The sequence below is a fragment of the Rhinolophus sinicus genome, linkage group LG06, assembly GCF_036562045.2.
Source record: "Rhinolophus sinicus isolate RSC01 linkage group LG06, ASM3656204v1, whole genome shotgun sequence".
NCBI classification, from domain to species: domain Eukaryota; kingdom Metazoa; phylum Chordata; class Mammalia; order Chiroptera; family Rhinolophidae; genus Rhinolophus; species Rhinolophus sinicus.
Window position 1 is genome coordinate 151,358,341 of NC_133756.1, and position 19,230 is coordinate 151,377,570.

The following is a 19,230-nucleotide window of genomic DNA, read 5'->3' on the forward strand; positions in this document are numbered from 1 at the left end:
AAAGCTATTGATCTCTCTTCAAGCATTGCTTTAGCTACATATAATTTTGATGTGTTGGGTTGCTATGATCATTCAGTTTTCTAATTTCTCTTGTGATTTCTTTTTCTTAATCTATGATTTTTCTAGCATATGTTACTTAGTTTCCAAATATTTGAGGATTGATTGTTTAGCTATCATTGTTAATGATTTCAACTTTAGTTCCATTGTGACTAGAGAACATAAACTATTATTTTAATCCTTTGAAAGTTATCGAGACTTGTTTATGACCAAGTATATGGTTATTTTGGTCAATGTTTCATATACACTTGAAGTGAATTCTGCAGTTATTGGGTGTGTTGTTCTACAAATGTCAATTAGGTTAAATTGTTTTGTAATGTTTAAATCTTCAGATCCTGTCATTTTATCAATCTTTCTATCACTAAGAAAGGGGTGCTAAATTTTCCAACTATAATTGTTGATTTGTCTATTTCTCCCTTTTGTTCTCTGTTTCTGCTTCACATATTTTAAATACTTGTTATTAAAGGTATAAACATTTAAAATCATTATCCAGGTGAATTGATTATTTCTTTATGAAATGTTTTAATTTTTGGTAATTCTTTTTGTTTTGAAGTCTACGATGTCAGATATTATGAACATGTCAGCTTTCTTATGTTTTCTTTTTTTTTGGCTATTAAAATACACCTAACACGAAATGTACCATCTTAACCATTTTTCAGTGTATAGTTCAGTGGTATTAAATACATTCACATTGTTGTGCAGCTATCACCACCATCCATCTCCATAACTCTTTTCATCTTGTAAAATTGAAAATCTATACATATTAAACAATAATTCCCTGTTATCTTCTTCCCTCAGCCTCTAGCAACTACCATGCTACTTTCTGTCCCTAAGCACCTCATATGTAGACTCATACAGTGTCTGTCTTTTTGTGATTGGCTTATTTCACGCAGCATAATGTCCTCAAGTTTCATCCATATTGTAGCATGTATCAGAATGTCCTTCCTTTTTAAGGCTAAATATTTCATTGTATGTATACAACATTTTGCTTATCCATTCATCTGTTAATAAACACTTTGGTTGCTCCCATGTTTTAGCTATTGTGAATAATGCTGCTACGAACATGGTGTACAAATGTCTTTGAGACCCTGCTTTCAGTTATTTTAGGAATATACCCAGAAGTGAAATGGCTGAGTCATATGGTAATTCTATTTTTAATTTTTGGAGGAATCTCCATACTGTTTTCTGCAGCAACTGTACTATTCTACATTCCCACCAACAGTGCACAAGGGTTCCAATTTCTCCGCATTCTTGCTAACACTTGTTTTCTGTTTTTTTGGATAGTAGCAATCCTCTTATGATTGTTATTTGCATGGCATATTTTTTCCAATTTTCCTTTAATCATTTGTCTTCTTATTTAACAATGTATCTTGCAAATACCATATACTTGAATCTTTGTGTTTTATCCAGCCCGATCTTTTCATTGGTCCTTAGTCATTCAGTTTAATGTAATTATTAATATGGTTGAATTTAAGTCAACTATCTTGCTATTTGTTTTCTATTTGTGTCATGTGCTCTTTGTTCATTTTTCCTTCCTGCCGGCCTTCTTTCAGATTAATCAAACATTACTTAGGATCCCATTTTATTGCATTTTGGGCTTCTTAGTTATACCTTTTGATTTAAAAAAAAATTGTTCTAGGAATTAATACTATATATACATTTCCAATGTCTGCAGGAGAAGTCCACAGTCCTTATCACAGTTTATTTACAAAGATTCATAACCTGACCCTTGCTTGTATCTATCTCCAGCCTTTCTCCCAAACCTGGAAAGCTCCAGAGGTACTGGATTTGTACTGTACATTAATGTTCTACACTGACTCTAACCTTTAAGGGCCTGTGAAAATGTTGCATCTGCTCTAACACCACCTCCTACCGCCCACACCCCACCCCCTTCCCCAGCCAGCTAGCCAACTAGGATCCATCCTTCAGAACTCAACCTAAGTGTTGAGGGTGAATGGACTGTGTAGGGCTTCCTGTGTGGGGCCAACACATGTGTTTGTGGGATGGGGTTAAAGCATACCTGCTGTACCTGCCATGGCACTCAGCAATCCCTTTCTTAACAGTTATGTGTATGATCAAACATCCAGGCCTGCGGTTTGATTTGCCCATAGCTGTGTCTCAGGACTTTGCAGAGATCGGACACAAAACAAGCAATAAAACTACTCATCTGAATTAAATGGAACACTATGGCTTACATGGAGAAAACTGTCTTATTTGACAGAACAAAATACCAAGGATGGAAAAAGTCATGAGAATTGCTCGAGGTCAAATGGCAAGGCTAAAGTGTAGACAAATGGAGTGGTCAGAAGACAGCCAAGTCTTCCCAGCCACACTTGTATTGAAGGAATCTGCCAATGTCCTTTCATGAGCAAAGGAGACTCAAGGCTCTGCGCATGCCTGGGCCCTGGATCATCTAACTCACTAGAATATCTAGGGTCATGGCAGAATTTAACAAATGTTCCATAGATCGAAAGGAGGAGAAATTACAAACTCAGGTGAAAAACTCCCATAGGGGAAGGATGTTTTAAGGAGGCTCTCGCCTTAATATGGAAAATCTCCGTGGGCCACAACCAGGCATGCATTTACCAAGAAACCTCCGTGGCTCTAGCAGCCTCAATATTGGGGAACTGAAGCCCGGAGGCAGAGGAGGGCGCACCCACGAGCCAGCTGGGGAGACCAGGGCCAGGAGGTGGCCCTAGGCGCTCGGGCAACAGAGCACGGAGATGGCAGCGGGGCTACCCGCGCCTCTCAATGGTCTCTACCCTGGGCCTCTTCCCCTTCTCCGGCTTCTCTTCGGGCCTGGGCGGTCAGCGGGCACCGGAAGGGCCGGGGGAGCCCCGGTCCCCCCGGTGCAACCGCGTGTGCGCGTGGTATCCTGCAGGCCACATGGAGGCGTCCTCCGGCCTCAGTCGCAAGGGGGCGAACTGCTCTTTTACCAACCCGGGAAGTCACGGGGCGTAGACGTTCGCCAGCCCCAGTCCGGGTGCCTTAGGGCTGGGTCTCCCGCGCAGAAAGCACCGACACTGACCTCGCGTCACCTGAGTGTCTACGTCGCGCCTCCCGCTCGGCCAGGTCGGTGTGATCCCAGTTGTGCAGACGAGGAGCCCACCCTTTGTGAAGGGCTCGAGGACTCTGCAGAGGTCTCTGTCCTTCCGTCTCGAAACCCTGTGCTCCAAACACACTTCCTCCTCTTGGAACCTGGAGCTGTGCGGAGGTCCGCCGCCTGCAGAGGCCCTGGCGCTTTCCTGTCCGCCGCAATCGCCTCACTGGGGGATCTGAGGCCTGCTCGGACTGTGGACTCAACGCTGCTCCGCCAGAAGCCGGAGCCCGCCCTTGGCTCCCGCACGGCGCAGAGCTGGTGTCAGTTCACCCCTGGCCCTAGGCTGCGCGGCCCCTTGGCCCTTCCGCTGGCCTGGGCTCTGGAGGTGCCCAGGTGAGCGCTGGGGAGCCCAGCCAATGGGGGAGGACCCCAGAGGCGACTTCGTGGAGCAAAATTTAATCGGGGAGCCCCAAAGTCTTTATGCTGCTGGCTGGTCCCCCATCATTTGGTGTGTCCTGAGTTATTTGGTGGGTGGGGCTTGTGCGTTGTGGGGCTGGGAAAATTTGGGAAGAGTTATATATTTTACTAAACTTCGGCCATGAGCCAGGATTTGTTTAAGCGCCTTATCTACATTAACTCATATACTTATATGCTCACTGCTACCCTATGAAGTAGTTATGGTTATACCCATTGTGCAGATGAGGAAACTGCTTTAGAAAGTGGAGGAACTCCCACCTGCTCTCAGGAGGAGACCACCCAATCCTGGCACCCATGCCTCCCACCACTGGGAGGGAAGAGTGTGCCTTGGAGCTCTGCCTGGGTGCCTGCACTTGCAGAGATCCCCACTCTCCACCCCTTAGGTCCCACCCAAGGTTTGCTTCAGACCATCTATAATTTGATCCCACCCATTACCCCTATTTACATCAGTCACTATAAGACCTTTTGGGACTCCAGGCTTTTTCTACTTTAAGCCAAAAAAATTCTAACCTGGGTTTTTTTAATTCAGGTCAGCAAAAATGGGAAAAGACAATTGGTGACCCCTTAGGCTGCAGAATGAAAAACCCAGAAAAGTAAAACAAACACCTATATAGTAAAGTCATATAAAAGTAGCAAGCGCAAACCCTGGCACGGAATCCATCCTTAACAGAATTTGCTTGAAGTGATTGCACACATGGTTACAACTAGTCAGGGACACAGGATGCAATTAGTGCATAAAGTTAAAGGAAGGGCAGATAAGGAAGGGGGAGGGCTCCATGACTCCCAATTCATTTTTGGGGGGAGGGGATGAGCGAGCGCGCAGCTCACAGTGGCCCATCTGGGGATCTAACCGGCAACCTTGGTGTTATTAGCACCACGCTCTAACAAACTGAGCTAACCGGCCACCTCCATCCCAATTCATTTTTGATGGCTTGGTCCTGTGGAAAGTCCTTGATCAGGCATTGAGTGCTTTTGTCTTTTTGCAGATGTTCACCCTCCCTCAGAACGAATCCGGGGCACCTACCACCTGTCTGGACCCAGCTTCCACACAGGGTCTGGACAGTAACTATGGGGATGGTCTGGGAAGAGACTGCGCCGGAAAAGCAGACCACAAGCTGCCGAAGCTCTATGGAGTGGGAGATCCCATCGCCACCTTCTCCTCTGACAGCTCCCACCTGTCCTCGAGAGGAAGAATCATTAAATGGTTTTGGGACTCAGCTGAGGAGGGCTACAGGACCTACCACATGGATGAGTATGATGAGGATAAGAACCCCAATGTGAGTGAAGCCCTCCTCTCCAATAAAGGGCTGCAGGGTGGGATTCCCTACCTTGACCAATAGGGCGGCAGCCAGCTTGCTCTTGTCAGGTTGGACCTACTGTCCTCCGATCTCCAAGAGGGCTTCTGATCGTAGCTCAGAGAGGCCCTAGTTTATTACCTGGATCAGAAAATGACCCAGTTATAATTAAGGGGACCTTGATTTGTGAGGAATTCAAGAACCATGGAATGCTCTAATATGGATTCTGACCCACAGTGTATCAACTATTCAACTTTAGAGCTAGGACGAACTAAGGCTCAGATCGCAACTGTTACTCTTAGGGGTTGTGTATTGTTGAGCTAATTATTTAACCTCTTTGAACCTCAGTTCATCTCTAAAATGAGATAATGATACCTGCTTTGTAGAACAGTCACAATTAGATGAAATCTGGTTCAATTCCCGCATGGGATGGTGGGCTGTGTCCCCTGCAGCTAAAGATTGAAAACGGTGACTGGACTTGGAGCTGAGCTGCACCCTCCACAACTAGATTGAAGGACAACAACTTGGAGCTGAAGGGCCCTGGGGAAACACACTGTTCCCCAATGGTCCCCAATAAAATCTTTTAAAAGAAAAAAGATGACTTGGATTTGGACTGCGGTGTGGAGATTAGACTCAGGGGGAGGGAGAGAGTGGGCAAGAAAGGAAGTAAGGAAGCTATTGCTATAACGTAGACAAGAAATGCTGGTGGCTTGACCAGGGTCTTAGCCGTGGAGAGTGAGAAGCGGTTGGACTGTGCGTGTATTCTGAAGGTAGAAGTGACAGACTTTTAGATGGGTTAGCTGTGGGTAGAGGGGCCTACCAGTTTGCTCCCAGGGCGCAAAGGAGCACTGCCTTCCAATTGTCATAATCTTAGGTCAGTTCAGCTTTACTCTTTCATCCGTTATCCCCAATGACTCAGGGGTCAGGACATAGTGCATGAGTCTCTCGGGGACCCTAACGGACAGCTTGGGCTGTGCCTTTACCCCCCCCCCCCCCCGCTTTCCTATGAGAATAATTCCTGAATGGGGTGGGGATCAAGGTGTTGTGTGATCTTCCCCAAGTCTCTTGGGGAGCCTTCCCACTAGCACAGAGGCTCTTCTTGGTTACATTCACCCTTGTTTCCGTTCCTGCCAGAGCACCCGTTTAGTTTGTACATTCTTTCATCTCTAAACATGTATTGAGTCCTAGTAAGACCCTGAGAGATACAGTGGTGTCTAGACATGCATCCAGCCTCCAGGGACCTTACTGTCTAGTGGGGGAGATAAAGCATGCACAGCAGTCCCTGTGACCTAGGCAGAAACGGGCCAGCGCTCTGAAGGGGGACAGATAAAGAGCTTCGGGGTTCAGGAGAAGAAAAGATTCCATCCAGGTGGGCTTTTGGGGAAGGCTTTCTGGAGGAGATGGCATTTAAACAGAGCTTTAGAAACGGGAAGATGGGATCAGGGAGCTGAGTGGAAGGCATGGCTGGGCCAAGTGAAGGTGGAGTGGTTAGAAGGGTGGGATTGCAGAGAGCTCCTGCTTTGCTGCTTCCTCGGCCTCTAATTGGCGCCCTTTGCCGTGCTCATCCTGCCTCTGTATCTCTCCTCTCCAGGGCATCATTAACTTGGGCACCAGTGAGAACAAGCTCTGCTTTGACCTGCTGTGCAGGCGGGTAAGTCCCGGTTCACCTCTGGGTGGTAACACTGGCTCTGAGGGCCTGTCTTCTCTAGGACTCCCCGAAATGCTTCCCCCACAAGAGCCTGCCACTTGCCTCAGCAGCCCTGGCCTGGGAGTTAGGAGTCCAGGTTCCAGCTCTGCCTTGGGGACAATTTCCTATGTGGTTTTGGGCTAGTTACCACCCTACTCTCATCCTGTTTTCTTATCTCTTCAGGCTCTTCCCCTCACTGAGTCCCTCCTGCCAGCTGGGTCCCTGCTCTCAGGGGAAACACTCAGTGGTGTTTAGTCAGTATTAAACAACGGGCTCTGAGGAGGAGAGTGCAGCCCTGATTTGTAGCTTTTGCCAATTCCCACAGTGTAAATACTCCTACCGTGGTTAATTTCAAGCTACTGATGTGACATCCCTGCATGCAAAGTTTGGAAGAGAAGCACAGTGGCACACATAATGTGCAGTGGCACATTTATATCATGTTCCCCTTCTAGACACATAGACGGAAATAACCTCAGGAACAGATCATAGCAAAATGTGGTGACGTAAGCAGGAGCAGTCCTGTTTGAGTACTTACCACCTTTGTTGTTGGTATAATTTACTTATATAATTGACATATAATGTGTATAATTGAACTTTTGCAATGGCTGTGTTTTTTTAACACAGCTTGAAAAATTTCTGAGAATTTAATCATCAGATTTCTTGAGCTGGCATGAGCCATCTGTAGCAAACCACTGGAAATACCTGATAAATGTGTCTCCCAAGGCCTAGGAGTCAGAGTTTGGGATTGTGGGGAGAGCGAGGACTAACCCAAGGGGACATGTGTCGAAGGGTGACAAATCCAAGCCCAAGAGGAGAGGGGTGTAGAGAGCAGGTTTGAAAGGCCTGTTCTCCCTAAAGCCAGCTCCGCCCACCCTCCCACCGGCCTCAGGCTGCTCAGCACCATCCAATAGAAATCAAATGTAAGCCACATATAGAATTTTAAGTTTTCTATGTAATAAGTAAAAAGGAATTGGTAAAATTCATTTGAATATTTTATTCAGCCCAATATAGCATATAAAATTTGATCATTTCAACATTTAATCAATATTAAAAAATTGTCAATGAGATAGTTGACATACTTTTTTCCAGGTCAGGGCTTCAGTATCCAGTGTGTCCCAATTCAGACTAGCCACATTCCAAGCACTCAGTAGCCACCTGGGGTGCGTGCCCTCCCCAGTGGGCAGCGCAGCTCTAATGGATGAACCAGAAAGGGAAAGTCTGCAGTTACATGCACGTGGCTCATTACCTTTCTTCTTCTGGTGCCACTGCCCAAAGCCCCTGCCTTTCCTTGACACGGTGTGTGAGATGCCCTGGGAGTCACGAACCAACACCAGGTCCGGTTGGGGATGGTCTAGAAATGGCCACATTTCCCCAAGGGTGAGGTTGAGCTGAGCCTGCAGGAAGGCAGTGGCCTGAGTCCCTCAGAAGTTGGAGCCAAGACCGAGGTGATGGAACCCAAGTCTGGGACCTCTTCTGTCACCACGTGGAGAGCTGAGTAGCACTGTCTCCCAGCAGCACCTCTGCAAACCCACCCCTCTGGGTTTTTTTAGGTGGCAGTGCTATATACAGACCACTGGACTAAGAGTCAAATAGTCTGGGTTTTGTCTCAGTACGGCTACTTGTTAGCTTTGTGACCTTGGCTGAGTCACCTTACTTTTTTGAGCCTCAGTTTCCTCATCAGCAAAATGGATGTGAGAATGCTGTCCCCACGCTGCCCCCTCACAGTTTCTTTGAGGAGGAGACCAAGTCGTTGGCTTTAGAGGCCCTGGTTCTGCGTGGATGTGGGTGGCAGTGCCGGCCCTCACCATGAGGGTGTGACCCTTGTCCTGCTCTTCCCTGTCTGTCTCCAGCTGAGTCAGAATGACATGCTGCAGGTGGAGCCATCGCTGCTGCAGTACCCTGACTGGAGGGGACATCTGTTGTAAGTAGTTGCCATAGGCCCGTGGTTCTCAGCCCCAAGGCAGTTTTGCTTCCCAAGGGACATATGGCAACATCTGGAGACATTTTTGATTGTCACAACTGGGAGGTGGGTGCTACTGGCATTTACTGGGTAGAGGTAAGGGATGTTGCTAAACCTCCTACAATGCCCAGGATAGCCCCCCACAAGAAAGAATTATCTGGTCCCAATTGTCCATTGGGGCAGGTTGAGAAAGCCTGTCCTAGGCGGAGGGCCTAGTCCTGGAGACCTGGTGATTGTGGGTCTCCTGGCGCATCTGCGTGGAACTGGTGCCTCCCGCCAGTCCCACCCCAGCTCAGGGTGATTCCCACCCCTCTGGGTCTGAATCATGGGAAGGGCTTCAGGGGAGGAGTCTCTGTCCCCATTTTCTCAACAGCTTTAGAGGAGCCAGAATTAGCTTAAGTGGAGCTGGTTGGGGCCTTCTCCTACTGGTAAGATGGGAGAAGGTAAATAACACCAGTAAGAGTTTGTACTTACTGAGCACTTCCCAGGGGACAGACACGGTCCTAAGGGCTTGGTGACCAAGGAGGACTTGATTCCAAGAGAGATTCCAAAGCACGTGCTTTCATAGTCACCAGGGTGGTGGGCCCTTGAGTGAGACCACGGGGCTCGGATGTGGACCGTACCACTTACCAGCAAGTGACCGAATTCCTTCAAGTCTCAGTTTCTTTGTGAAATGGGAATAATAATAGCAGTAGTTGCATCGTAAGGTTGTTATGAGGATTAAATGAGTAAAATTCTCCAAATAACACCTGTATAAGGTAAATGCTCAATAAATATTAGCAATAATAACTACGATAATAGTTATAATAATAATGTTTGTTATCATTATTATTATTATTAGATAGATCTACCTATGAAGTGTTGCTTTTGATATCCCTGAAGTCTGCTGATTTGGTGGGGTTGGCTGTCACAGAACTACTGAGAATGAAAGTTTCTATGCCTGTGGGTAGTGTTGGGGCTGGGCGGGGGTGGGGGTGGGGCAGGGGTGGGGATGGGAGGTAGGTGGGTGCCAAGGAGTAGAGAGAAATACTAATCACGTCCCCCTCTTGGGAAACAGGGAAGGGTAGTGGCAGCTGTCTGAAGATTCACCAGAGCAGCTTTGGGATTTACTGGGGGTTGAAGACCCTCTGACAAGTACTGCCTATGTGTCTCATCTCCAGCCTCCGGGAGGAAGTGGCCAGGTTCCTGTCTTTCTACTGCAAGAGCCCCGCACCCCTTAACCCGGAGAATGTGAGTAGCCCCCCTCCTCTGCTCTTTCCTGCTCTTCTGCCCCTCCCCCCAACTTTTGGCTGGCCAGGGGTAAGGTGGGGTTGGGATCTGCCTTTCACTTAGTTTTGATTTATTTCCAAGTGGAATTAGGAACACCCCCTCCCTCCTTTCCCCTTCATCCTAGATATTTAGAGTTTGGATATAATTTCTGCCCCACTTTGTCCTGTGGCCCCCCTTTGCCTCTACACCTTTGGGCAAGACTCTCTGAGTAAGCAGCTCCCTTTTCCTTGCTCAGTTGATCTAGAGCGGGTCCCCACGAATGAGCCACATGAATGAACTTGACTCTGAGTCAGAAGGGGCCTTCAAGTACCTCCTGTGGCCTTGCTGTGACAGAGCCCCAGAGGGCACCGAGTTGCAACCTGGCTCTCCCTCTGTGCCATCCTGAAACGGGGGCAGGTTCTTGATCCCTCCTTAAACAGATTTATCTTTGTCCCGTGGATGTGTCACCCTCAGGTGGTTGTTCTGAACGGCTGTGCCTCCCTCTTCTCTGCTCTGGCCACGGTGCTGTGTGAGGTGGGGGGTAAGTGGACAATGGCCCGCTCAGCCCTGGGAGCTGCCCTGTACCTGCACTGTCCCCAGCTGCCTGTCTTCAAACTGCAGCTGAATGCTTTGGGCTATAAAAGACTACTGGACTACAGGGGCTTGAATAAGGGGCTCGACAAGACCCCCAGGGGTCAGCAGTTCCGGGGGAAGTCAGTGTGATGCCAGGGTTCTGGGCTGTCGCTCTGTGATGACCTTGGCTTTTCCTCATGCTCACAAATGGCTGGCTGGTGCATTCTCACATGGCAGCGTGTCCTAAAGCAGGAAGAAAGGGAGCCTGTGCCTTGCCTGTCTCTTTTGTATTGGCTGGTGGGAATGGAGATATTCTTTCCCAGAAGCGTCCCAACTGAGCTCCCCTTGCATCTTAATGCCCAGAACTGACTCACAAACCCTGGCAAAGGGGAAGAAAAACATGGTTGTTTTAAGCCAAACGTGGTTCATCCCCCAGGCTGAGGGAAGGCCCACCTTCCTTGGACTCATTGCGGGTCATATCTGAAAAATTTGGTGCTGTCTTAGCAAGGAAGAAAATTGGAACGGCTATTCAGTAGGCAGCCAGAATACCTGCTACAAGAACCATGGTCATATGAAGAATACATTCTCCGTGGTCATGGTCAGGGGTTGTTCGTTGTCAGGAACAGAGACCCACTCACGCTAGCGTAATTAATAATGATAACATTAGTAACATTTACTGACCACATTTACTACGTTCCAGACACTGGCCTAAGGCTTTATGCATAGCTGTCATTTAATCCTCACAACAGCCCCTATGAGGTAGGTTCTTTGGTTATTCTCATGTAAAAGATAATAATATTAAGGCACCGGGGGTTAAATAACTTGTCAAAATCACACACAGAGAGTTGGTAACCAGGATTTGAACCAAAGAAGGACGATTCATTGCCAGGATGTAATAGGCAATTTCCTGTCCCTTCTAGAACACTCAAGAACGGGAATAGTGTCACACTCTATCTCTCCTGGGGTATGCAGTCTCCCTCTCTCCTCTTTTAATGCCGGCCTTTCTCTGGACCTTCCTCAGCTCTTGTATGGCCCAGCGGTGCTGGCGCAGCTCCAACTCCCATGACCCTTCCACTCAAGTGCACAATCTCCTCTCACAGTGTCTGCGCTTCTTAGAACAAAGTCTGCAGAGAGAGACCGTGATGGGTTTCTGGCCAGTCAGGGGATTGGCTCCCTTGGGCCATTTGTCTACCTCTGGTCCATTCCCTGTGGCCAGGGAAGGGAACACGTAGGACAAAGGCTGCCCCTTGCAGAGTAGGGTGGACTGTGCTAAAGGGAGGTTGGGAAAGGAGAGCAGCTTGACCTATGTGTCCTCTTCACACATGGCGGGACGCCTTTAGCTCTGCGTTAGAGTAGAACTTCCGGGTCATCTCATCAACCCCCCCCCCCCCCACATCTAGTCTCTGTGTGACATCCTCTCCCTACTAAATGCTCTCAGCCTTTTGTTTGAATGTCCCCAGGGGTGGAGAACCCACTCCTCTTGAAGCAGCATATTCTATCTCTGGGCAATTCTCTGTGTTGTCAAGATTTTCTACTTGTTGAGCCCAGATCATCTGAGCCCAGAGCACCAATCACCCTGCTCTTTCCTCGACTCATGGATCCAAGTTTCCTCGGTCAAGTGTTTCAGTGGGATCCTCTAAGCTTCAATTTCCTCATTGGCAAAGTTAGGATGAGACTAGTACTTAACTTCACAGAGTGACTGTGAGGCTCAAATGAGATAAAATGCAAATCAATGTTTAGCACAATTCCCAGCATGTAGTAAGTGCTCAATAAATGTTAGCTACTAATTATTAGAAAAGGGAGCGATCTCAATGGATCCAAGATTTTTCGAAAGAGTTTTGGGAGTTGAGACAGGGAGTACTCATATTCCCCAAATGTTTCCCAAGATCATCGAAGGCTTACAGAGCTGTGGGGCCAGTGGACAGGGTCTCCGGCTCTTCCAGCCACAGCATGACAGACCCTGGCTCACTCCTGTCCCCAGAGGCTTTCCTGATCCCTGCCCCTTACTATGGCGCCATCACGCAGCACGTGTATCTCTATGGCAACATCCGACTGGTCTGTGTCTATCTGGACAGTGAGGTAAGAGTTCCTGGAACCCCAGGTAGGACCTTCGCTTTCCTGTCCACCAAGACTTCCCTGCATCTGAATTTGAGGGTGAACATGGGAGGGTGTCCATGCTGAGGGCTCAGGGGTGACGTCTGAAAGGGTTCTGTAAGCATGGCCCATGCCTGGGTTCCCCAGGGGCTCCCAGTCTCTCAGCTCTGAGATCTCTGGGGTCAATGTAGAAGCCAAGGGCAACCCCAGGGAGAAATAGTGGGGTGAGGATGGGCAGAACAGACCTCAACGTGGATGTCTTTGGACCCCAATCAGAGGACGTCTGGGGCCTCTTCCTGCAAGCTAAGAGTGATGAGGGTGTCCCTAATGTGATGCGGCAGGGGTGGGTGGCAGTGAGAGGGGGGTGACACCACCTGAATTTTCCAAAGACTGTTCTAAGGAGGCTGGAGATGACAGGGATAGGAGAGGCCCCCAGAGGTCAGCTTTTTCGGGGCTCGGGGGGGCGGGGGGAAGGTCACTGAATTTGGCTGTGGATCTTTTTCCAGGTTACTGACCTGGACTCCCACCCCTTCCAGCTCACAGTGGAGAAGCTGGAGATGGCCCTACAAGGAGCTAATTCTGAGGTCTGGGGATCAAATCAAATCCAAGGCTGGGAGTGGATGGGTCTCAGCAGGGCATGGACCCCTCTTCCTGTGGCTGATCTCCTCCTGGGTGGGGTCGGCACTCCGTGATGGGGTCCAGGGGTCGGCATGGAACCATTCTGGGGCTCAAGCAAGAGCCTGTCCATGGAGGGACTTCCCACTAGCGAAGGGCTCTGAGACCTCGGTGTACAAATCAGAATCAACCAGGGAACTTGATTAAAAATACTACCCCCCACCCTTTCGCCTGATTTTGATTTAGCGGGTCAAGTGTGGAACTTAAAAGTCAACAGTCTATCTGGTGATTTGAAGAGGTGGTCCCCTCACTTTGGGACTCTGAGGCCTCCTGAAGAAAGGCAGAGGCCAGTAATCCTCCGGTAGTTCCTGTACAGTCCACTTTTCAAAAATCCTTCAACTTAACTTTTTTTTTTAAAATTGTGGTTATCAAAGCTGTACATGCCCACTGTGGGAATTTTAAAAGGGCACCCCACCCCATAATTTTCCCAACAAAGGCAACCCCTGCTGGTATTTGGACATATTTCCTTTTGGGCTTTGTTCTCCGCATTTGTTTTCTTTCATAGCAGACACGATGCTGTAGATATAATTCTGTGCCATTGTTTGCTTCATGTTGAGGGGTGAACACGGTCCCATCACATTTCCCTGGGAGCCTGCCCAGCCACCAGCCCCAGCCCGTGGGACCATGTGGCTCTCGCCTTTGGGAAGATCTGAGGGTCTCCCGCCCCATTGGTGGTTTCAGGGAGTGAAGGTCAAAGGCCTCATCCTCATCAACCCCCAAAATCCTCTGGGTGACATCTACTCCCCAGAAGAGCTTCAGGAGTACCTGGAATTTGCCAAGAGGTGAGGCAGCCCACACTCACCCTACACAGTGTCCAGCAGATCACGGTCTTGACGTGGGCTTCGGGGCAGGTCCGCCTCCCCTTTTCTCTCCACTGTGGCTTCCAGCAGCTTTGGCCCTTCCTGGTAGTGAGATGGGGAGGTTTGTGGGATGCTAGTTCTCTCTCTCTTTCTTTTTATAACAATAGCTGTCATTTATTGCCCACTCTAGGGGCCACGCACCCTGCTAAGCCGTTCACGTGCTCTTTGTCACCTAATCCTCCCAACAGCCCTATTAGGTACAGATACTATTATTACCCCCTGTTTACTGAGACTTAGAGTGAGGAGAGGAGCCAGACTTGACTCTGGGTCTGTTTGTATTTAACTCTCGCGTACTTAACTCTGTCCTTCCTCCGTGGGGGTGTCTGAGGGCTCCGCCTCCCCCCACAGGGCTTCAAAAGCCTCACTGTCATCTGCTTTGTATATGCGGCTTCCTGTGCGTTTGAAAAATATAGTCAAAAGCAGGTTGTTCCTGGATAAAACAAGTTTGGTAACCCCAGGCTAGACCCAGTGCCTCTGAATTTCTGATTCACTGCGACCACACCCTGAAGCACGCATTGGGCCTATTAACCAAGCTCTCTCCTCCCTGCCACCTGCCACCAGGCATGAGCTGCACGTGATGGTGGACGAGATCTACATGCTGTCCGTGTTTGAGGAGTTGGTTGGTTACCGCAGTGTCCTAAGCCTGGAAAGGTGAGGCTCCCCCGCCAGAGCTGACTCCCACCCGGGGTGCCCTGGCCCCTCTGTGGCTCTGCCCACAAGGCATGGCCTGCCCCAGAGTGCTTCCTCTTCCATCCAGCTGATCCCGCGGCCCTCAGAGCTCCTAATGACAAGATGGGAGGGCTGGGCCACATCAGTGGTTTTCATATTGTCCTGTGGAGTTTCTGAGAACTCCAAGGGGAGGCCCTAGGATTCCTTGAGGGAGGGCTGAGTGGGCGGGAAACTGGACTTTGCTGTTTCATTCATCCCCCAAGTAGCTCCAGTTCCATTCATTCTTTCATTCATTCACTCACTGGTTCATTCAGCAATGATTCTGGAGACTCTTGGATGTGCCCCACACTTCCGGCTGTTTGAGCTTTTTCATTAGATTTAGTTTGAGCCAAGAATTTGTGGCCAAAACACCTTTGGACACACTTGGACCAGATCATCTGTAAAGTCTGTGAATCTGACATTCGGAGATGCTAACAGTTCCTGATGTCTGTTCAGACCTTTCAGCCCTGCTGAGTCATTTCTCTCAGCTAGTCCTCCCAAAGCTCTGCCAAGTCCATGAAACACGGGCTGTTACGCCCTTCATTTATGTGTTAGAAAAGTGAGACATAGATAAATAGTGACTTGTCATCTGCTCTGTACCAGAGAAGGCCTGTTTGACAGAGTGACACTTGAGCTACGCTCTAAATCAAATATTTTTAGATCCAATGGCAAATATTTTAGGCTTTACAAACCACATGGTCTCTCATTCAACTCTGCCATTATGGCCCCAAAGCATCACAGACAGTAGGTACACGAAAGAGCATGGCTGTGTTCTGTGAAAACAATGTACAAAAGCAGGCCGAATTTGGCCTGCAGGCTGTGGTTTGCTGACCCATGCTCTAAAGGATGCGTGAGAACTGGTGATTCAAGAGATGAAACCAGGGCTTGATCCAGAACCAGATTCAGCCATCCATGTCCTCATGTTTGACCAAACGTGTCAGCTCTCGTGGGTTTGTGTTGTGTCTGTTCCCTGTACTCCCTGCAGGTTGCCTGACCCCCAGAGGACCCATGTGATGTGGGCCGCCAGCAAGGTGGGTTTCTGGCTGGCTCGAGGGTATCAGGGAGGTAGAGGGCAGAGAGGTTAGGTGGAACCGGCTTGCTCTGTGGAGGGATGGCCACCACCTAAAGTGCCTTTCTCCTGTAGGACTTCGGGATGTCCGGGCTCCGCTTCGGCACATTGTACACGGAAAACCGGGACGTGGCCACCGCAGTGGCCTCCCTCTGCCGCTATCATGGTCTCAGTGGCTTGGTCCAGTACCAGATGGCACAGCTGCTCCGCGACCACGGTGACTACCTGGGCCTGGTCCCCTGAGAATATGAGGAGGGTTGTAGTTGGTGTGGCACTGGCCAGGGATCATAGATGCTTCACACATGAGAAGAATTTAAGGTGGTGTTTGAGAGGACCAGCTGTGGGCCCAGGCTGGGGTCATACCTTACTCAGTCACTTCCTGGCTGCAGGGCACAATCCTTCACTTCCTGAGCCTCTTCCCTCATCTGTGAAATAGGGATCATAAAGGTACCTGTCTTGTAGGGTTACTAAATGTGACTTGTCATCCAATCAGGGTAATATCTGGCCTATGAGGTGTGATAAAAAAATATGGTCAGTATTTAAATTTAAAAAATGTATTACAGTAAAAGATACATTCCATTGACCCCCCTCAAAATACTCTCCCTCGCTTCGAACACACTCATCGCATCGTTCTTGCCACTTTCTGAAGCAGTTCTGGAAGTCCTCTTTCGTGAGTGTCTTTAGTTGCACTGTCATGGCTGCCTCCATGTCCTGAATCATCTTGACTTTGGAGAAGAGCCAGAAGTCACACGGTGCCAGATCTGGTGAATAAGGTGGATGAGGACACACCGTAATGTTTTTATTCGACAGAAATTGCCGTATACCAGAAGCGACGTGAGGCATGGAGCATTGTCATGATAGAGCATGAAGTAAAGACACTCACGAAAGAGGCCTTCCAGAACTGCTTCAGAAAGTGGCAAGAACGATGGGATAAGTGTGTTCAGAGTGAGGGGGATTAATGGCAATGTGTCGTTTACTGTAATGCATTTTTAAAACATAAACATGCACCGTGTGTTTCTATTGCACCTTGTATAATAGGCACTTGGTCCAGGTGAGCTCATTATTATTAGCTCGGAGCACTTAAAAGAGAACAGAAACTACTAAGGGAAAATTGTCGTAGTGGTAGTCTCTCTCTTTATGCAGATCTGTTCTGTTCCCAGGTTCAGATGGCGAGTTTAGATGGCAAAAGTGACCTGTAATTGTCACCATTTATTGAGCCCTGCCAGATGTTCTCAATGTACCATCTCATTTGTCCCTCCCCAGAATCCTAGGGAGCAGGGATTCCTGTGTTTTCCCCATTGTTTTATAGATGAGGAACATGAGGACCAAATACTACGCACCTGCTATGATAGACAAAACTTTTAAAATAGTGGCAGCACCAAGTATGGGCAAGGATACAGAGAAGCTTCAACGCTCCTACACTGCTGGTGGGGATGTGAGATGGTACAGCCACTTTGGAAAACCACTGGCAGTTGCTCATAAAGTTAAACACACACCAAATGGCCCGGCAGCCCCACTCCTAGGTAGTCCCCCTTATGGTCACACAAAATCCTCTACATGAAAGTTCACGGCTGCTCTACTCATCACCACCCAAGCTGGAAACAACGCAAATGTGCTTCCACAGATGAATGGCGAAATAAACAGTGGTGCGTCCACACGGCAGAGGGCTACCCAGCAATAACTCCCAAAGGCCTTAGGCTGAGTGGAAGAATCCAGTCTCAAAAAATGATATTACTGTATGATTCCACTTTTATGACATTCTGGAAAGTGACAAAGAGCAGACCAGTGGTTATGGGGAAGGGGATGATGGGACTATAAACTGCGCAAGGGTGTTCTTTGGGGTGAGGGAACGGTTCAGTTACACAAATCCATACATGTGTCAAAATTCATGGAACGAGATAGCAAAAAAAAAAAAAAAAAAAGTTAATAAAAAGAAAAGGGGGATCGGGGAGGCAAAGTTGCCCAAGGCCCCACATCTTGTCAGTGGGCACCTGGGATCTGAACCTCAGCCTGTGTGACTGGAAAGCATCACTTTGTGAGTGGATTAGCCTTTGTTTAGGGTCTGCCTCCTGAGGGGCTTTGTCTACAGGCCCTGGAGCTGCAGAGCCAAGTATCCGCATTTAAGGTGCTTTCTACCCAGTACTGAATATTCTGATTGCCCAATCAGCTGGCTAGAGGCAGGGCTTACCCAGTCTTGGCAGCTCATGGCCTTTTTCTTTTCAGCATTTTAGGCTCGTGGGACAGAGCGGAGGGTTGATGGGAGATTTATTTTTCCGTTTCTCTTTCACCCAAACAGACTGGATCAGCCAGGTGTACCTGCCAGAGAACCATGCCCAGCTCAAGGCTGCACATACCTATGTCTCTGGAGAGCTCAGAGACCTGGGAATCCCCTTCCTGAGCCGGGGAGCAGGCTTTTTCATCTGGGTTGACTTGAGGAAGGTAACACAGGTGGAGCTGCAGGTGGGGAGGGAGTTGAAGCCTCCCACCAGTGGGTGAGGAGCAGGGGCGTCTTCCTCTGCATCCTGAGCTCCTTTTACCCTCCCAGTACCTGCCTGAGGCCACCTTTGAGGAGGAAATGCTGCTTTGGCGCCGCTTTTTGGACAACAAGGTGCTGCTGTCCTTTGGCAAAGCCTTCGAGTGTAAAGAGCCTGGGTGGTTTCGCCTGGTCTTCTCAGACAAGGCCCACCGGCTTCGCCTGGGTGAGCCATCTGCCTTCCCAGCCCCCCTCCTAACTGCCTCCTTCTGCCGGCCCTCTTCTGGCCCCACCTGGGGCCCCAGCAGCCTCAGCTTGGTCCTCCCCACCCACCCAGCCATCTGTGCTGACAGGATCCTCACTTCCCCTTCCCAGGAATGCAGAGGGTCCGGCAGGTGCTGGAAGGCAAATCCCAGATGGCAGAAGTCCCCCCTTCCTGTCAGACCCAGGAGCCGAGGAGCCAGCACAGATGAGCTTGTGGCCACAGGGCCTGGCAGCCACTGCTGACCTGGGTCTTCAGGGCTTCGGAGACTGTCTGTGGATGAGCCATTTGCTGGGAAGATAGCCCTGCCCCTGAAGATCTGTTCCTTGCCTCTCTTGGTAGCAATGGGAGACTCCTTAAGTTGTAGTTCAACTTGGCCCAACTCCCATCCGTCCCCACCTCCATTAAATAAAACTGGAAGAAACTAGAAGCCTCTGTTGTGGGTAATTTACAGAATGGAGGGGTTGTGACTCCTCCTTCCTAACCACAGCCCTTAGCCCCCTGTGGATGTGAAAACAAACAACCATACCTTTTTTTTTAGTAGCGCTTTCATTCTTCCTCCTTTGTTGCCAGGGAAACAAGTCAAAGAAACAACACATATAAGAGAGGGTATGCACCCCAAATAAAAAAGAGTGATAATTCCCAAACTACACGGAGAAAGGAGTTAATTCTCCATGTTCAGATTGTTCACACACTTAGGATGTGTGGGCCCCGGCACACCTGGGACCTGGGACCTGGGACAAGGTGAACAG

The 19,230-nt window shown here is 49.0% G+C and overlaps 1 protein-coding gene across 4 annotated transcripts; it reads left to right on the forward strand.

Moving 5' to 3' along the window:
* The first annotated feature begins 2,933 nt into the window (after window positions 1–2,933).
* Window positions 2,934–18,908, forward strand: ACCS (1-aminocyclopropane-1-carboxylate synthase homolog (inactive)). Of its 4 annotated transcripts, none has more exons than XM_019746457.2 (15): window positions 2,957–3,490; window positions 4,561–4,851; window positions 6,461–6,520; window positions 8,407–8,477; window positions 9,677–9,746; window positions 10,239–10,305; window positions 12,319–12,416; window positions 12,938–13,108; window positions 13,788–13,888; window positions 14,528–14,617; window positions 15,660–15,705; window positions 15,819–15,960; window positions 18,040–18,182; window positions 18,289–18,442; window positions 18,592–18,908. In XM_019746457.2, exons 2-15 carry the CDS (start codon window positions 4,561–4,563, stop codon window positions 18,687–18,689), a joined length of 1,602 nt encoding a protein of 533 aa, XP_019602016.2. In that variant the 5' UTR covers window positions 2,957–3,490; the 3' UTR covers window positions 18,690–18,908. The 4 variants fall into 4 exon arrangements, with proteins under 4 accessions (XP_019602018.2, XP_019602016.2, XP_019602017.2 ...); XM_019746458.2 differs by having other exon boundaries at window positions 2,964–3,490; window positions 12,938–13,015; XM_074336249.1 differs by lacking the exon at window positions 2,957–3,490 and having other exon boundaries at window positions 4,772–4,851; window positions 10,205–10,305.
* Window positions 18,909–19,230: the final 322 nt, after the last annotated feature.

Excerpts from the sequence above, each read along its gene's own strand:
- ACCS (XM_019746457.2), top strand. The coding sequence starts at position 4,561 with ATGTTCACCCTCCCTCAGAACGAATCCGGGGCACCTACCACCTGTCTG. Across the intron at positions 8,478-9,676 it reads GACTGGAGGGGACATCTGTT|CCTCCGGGAGGAAGTGGCCA; the intron begins GTAAGTAGTTGC and ends TCTCATCTCCAG. Across the intron at positions 18,443-18,591 it reads GGCCCACCGGCTTCGCCTGG|GAATGCAGAGGGTCCGGCAG; the intron begins GTGAGCCATCTG and ends TCCCCTTCCCAG.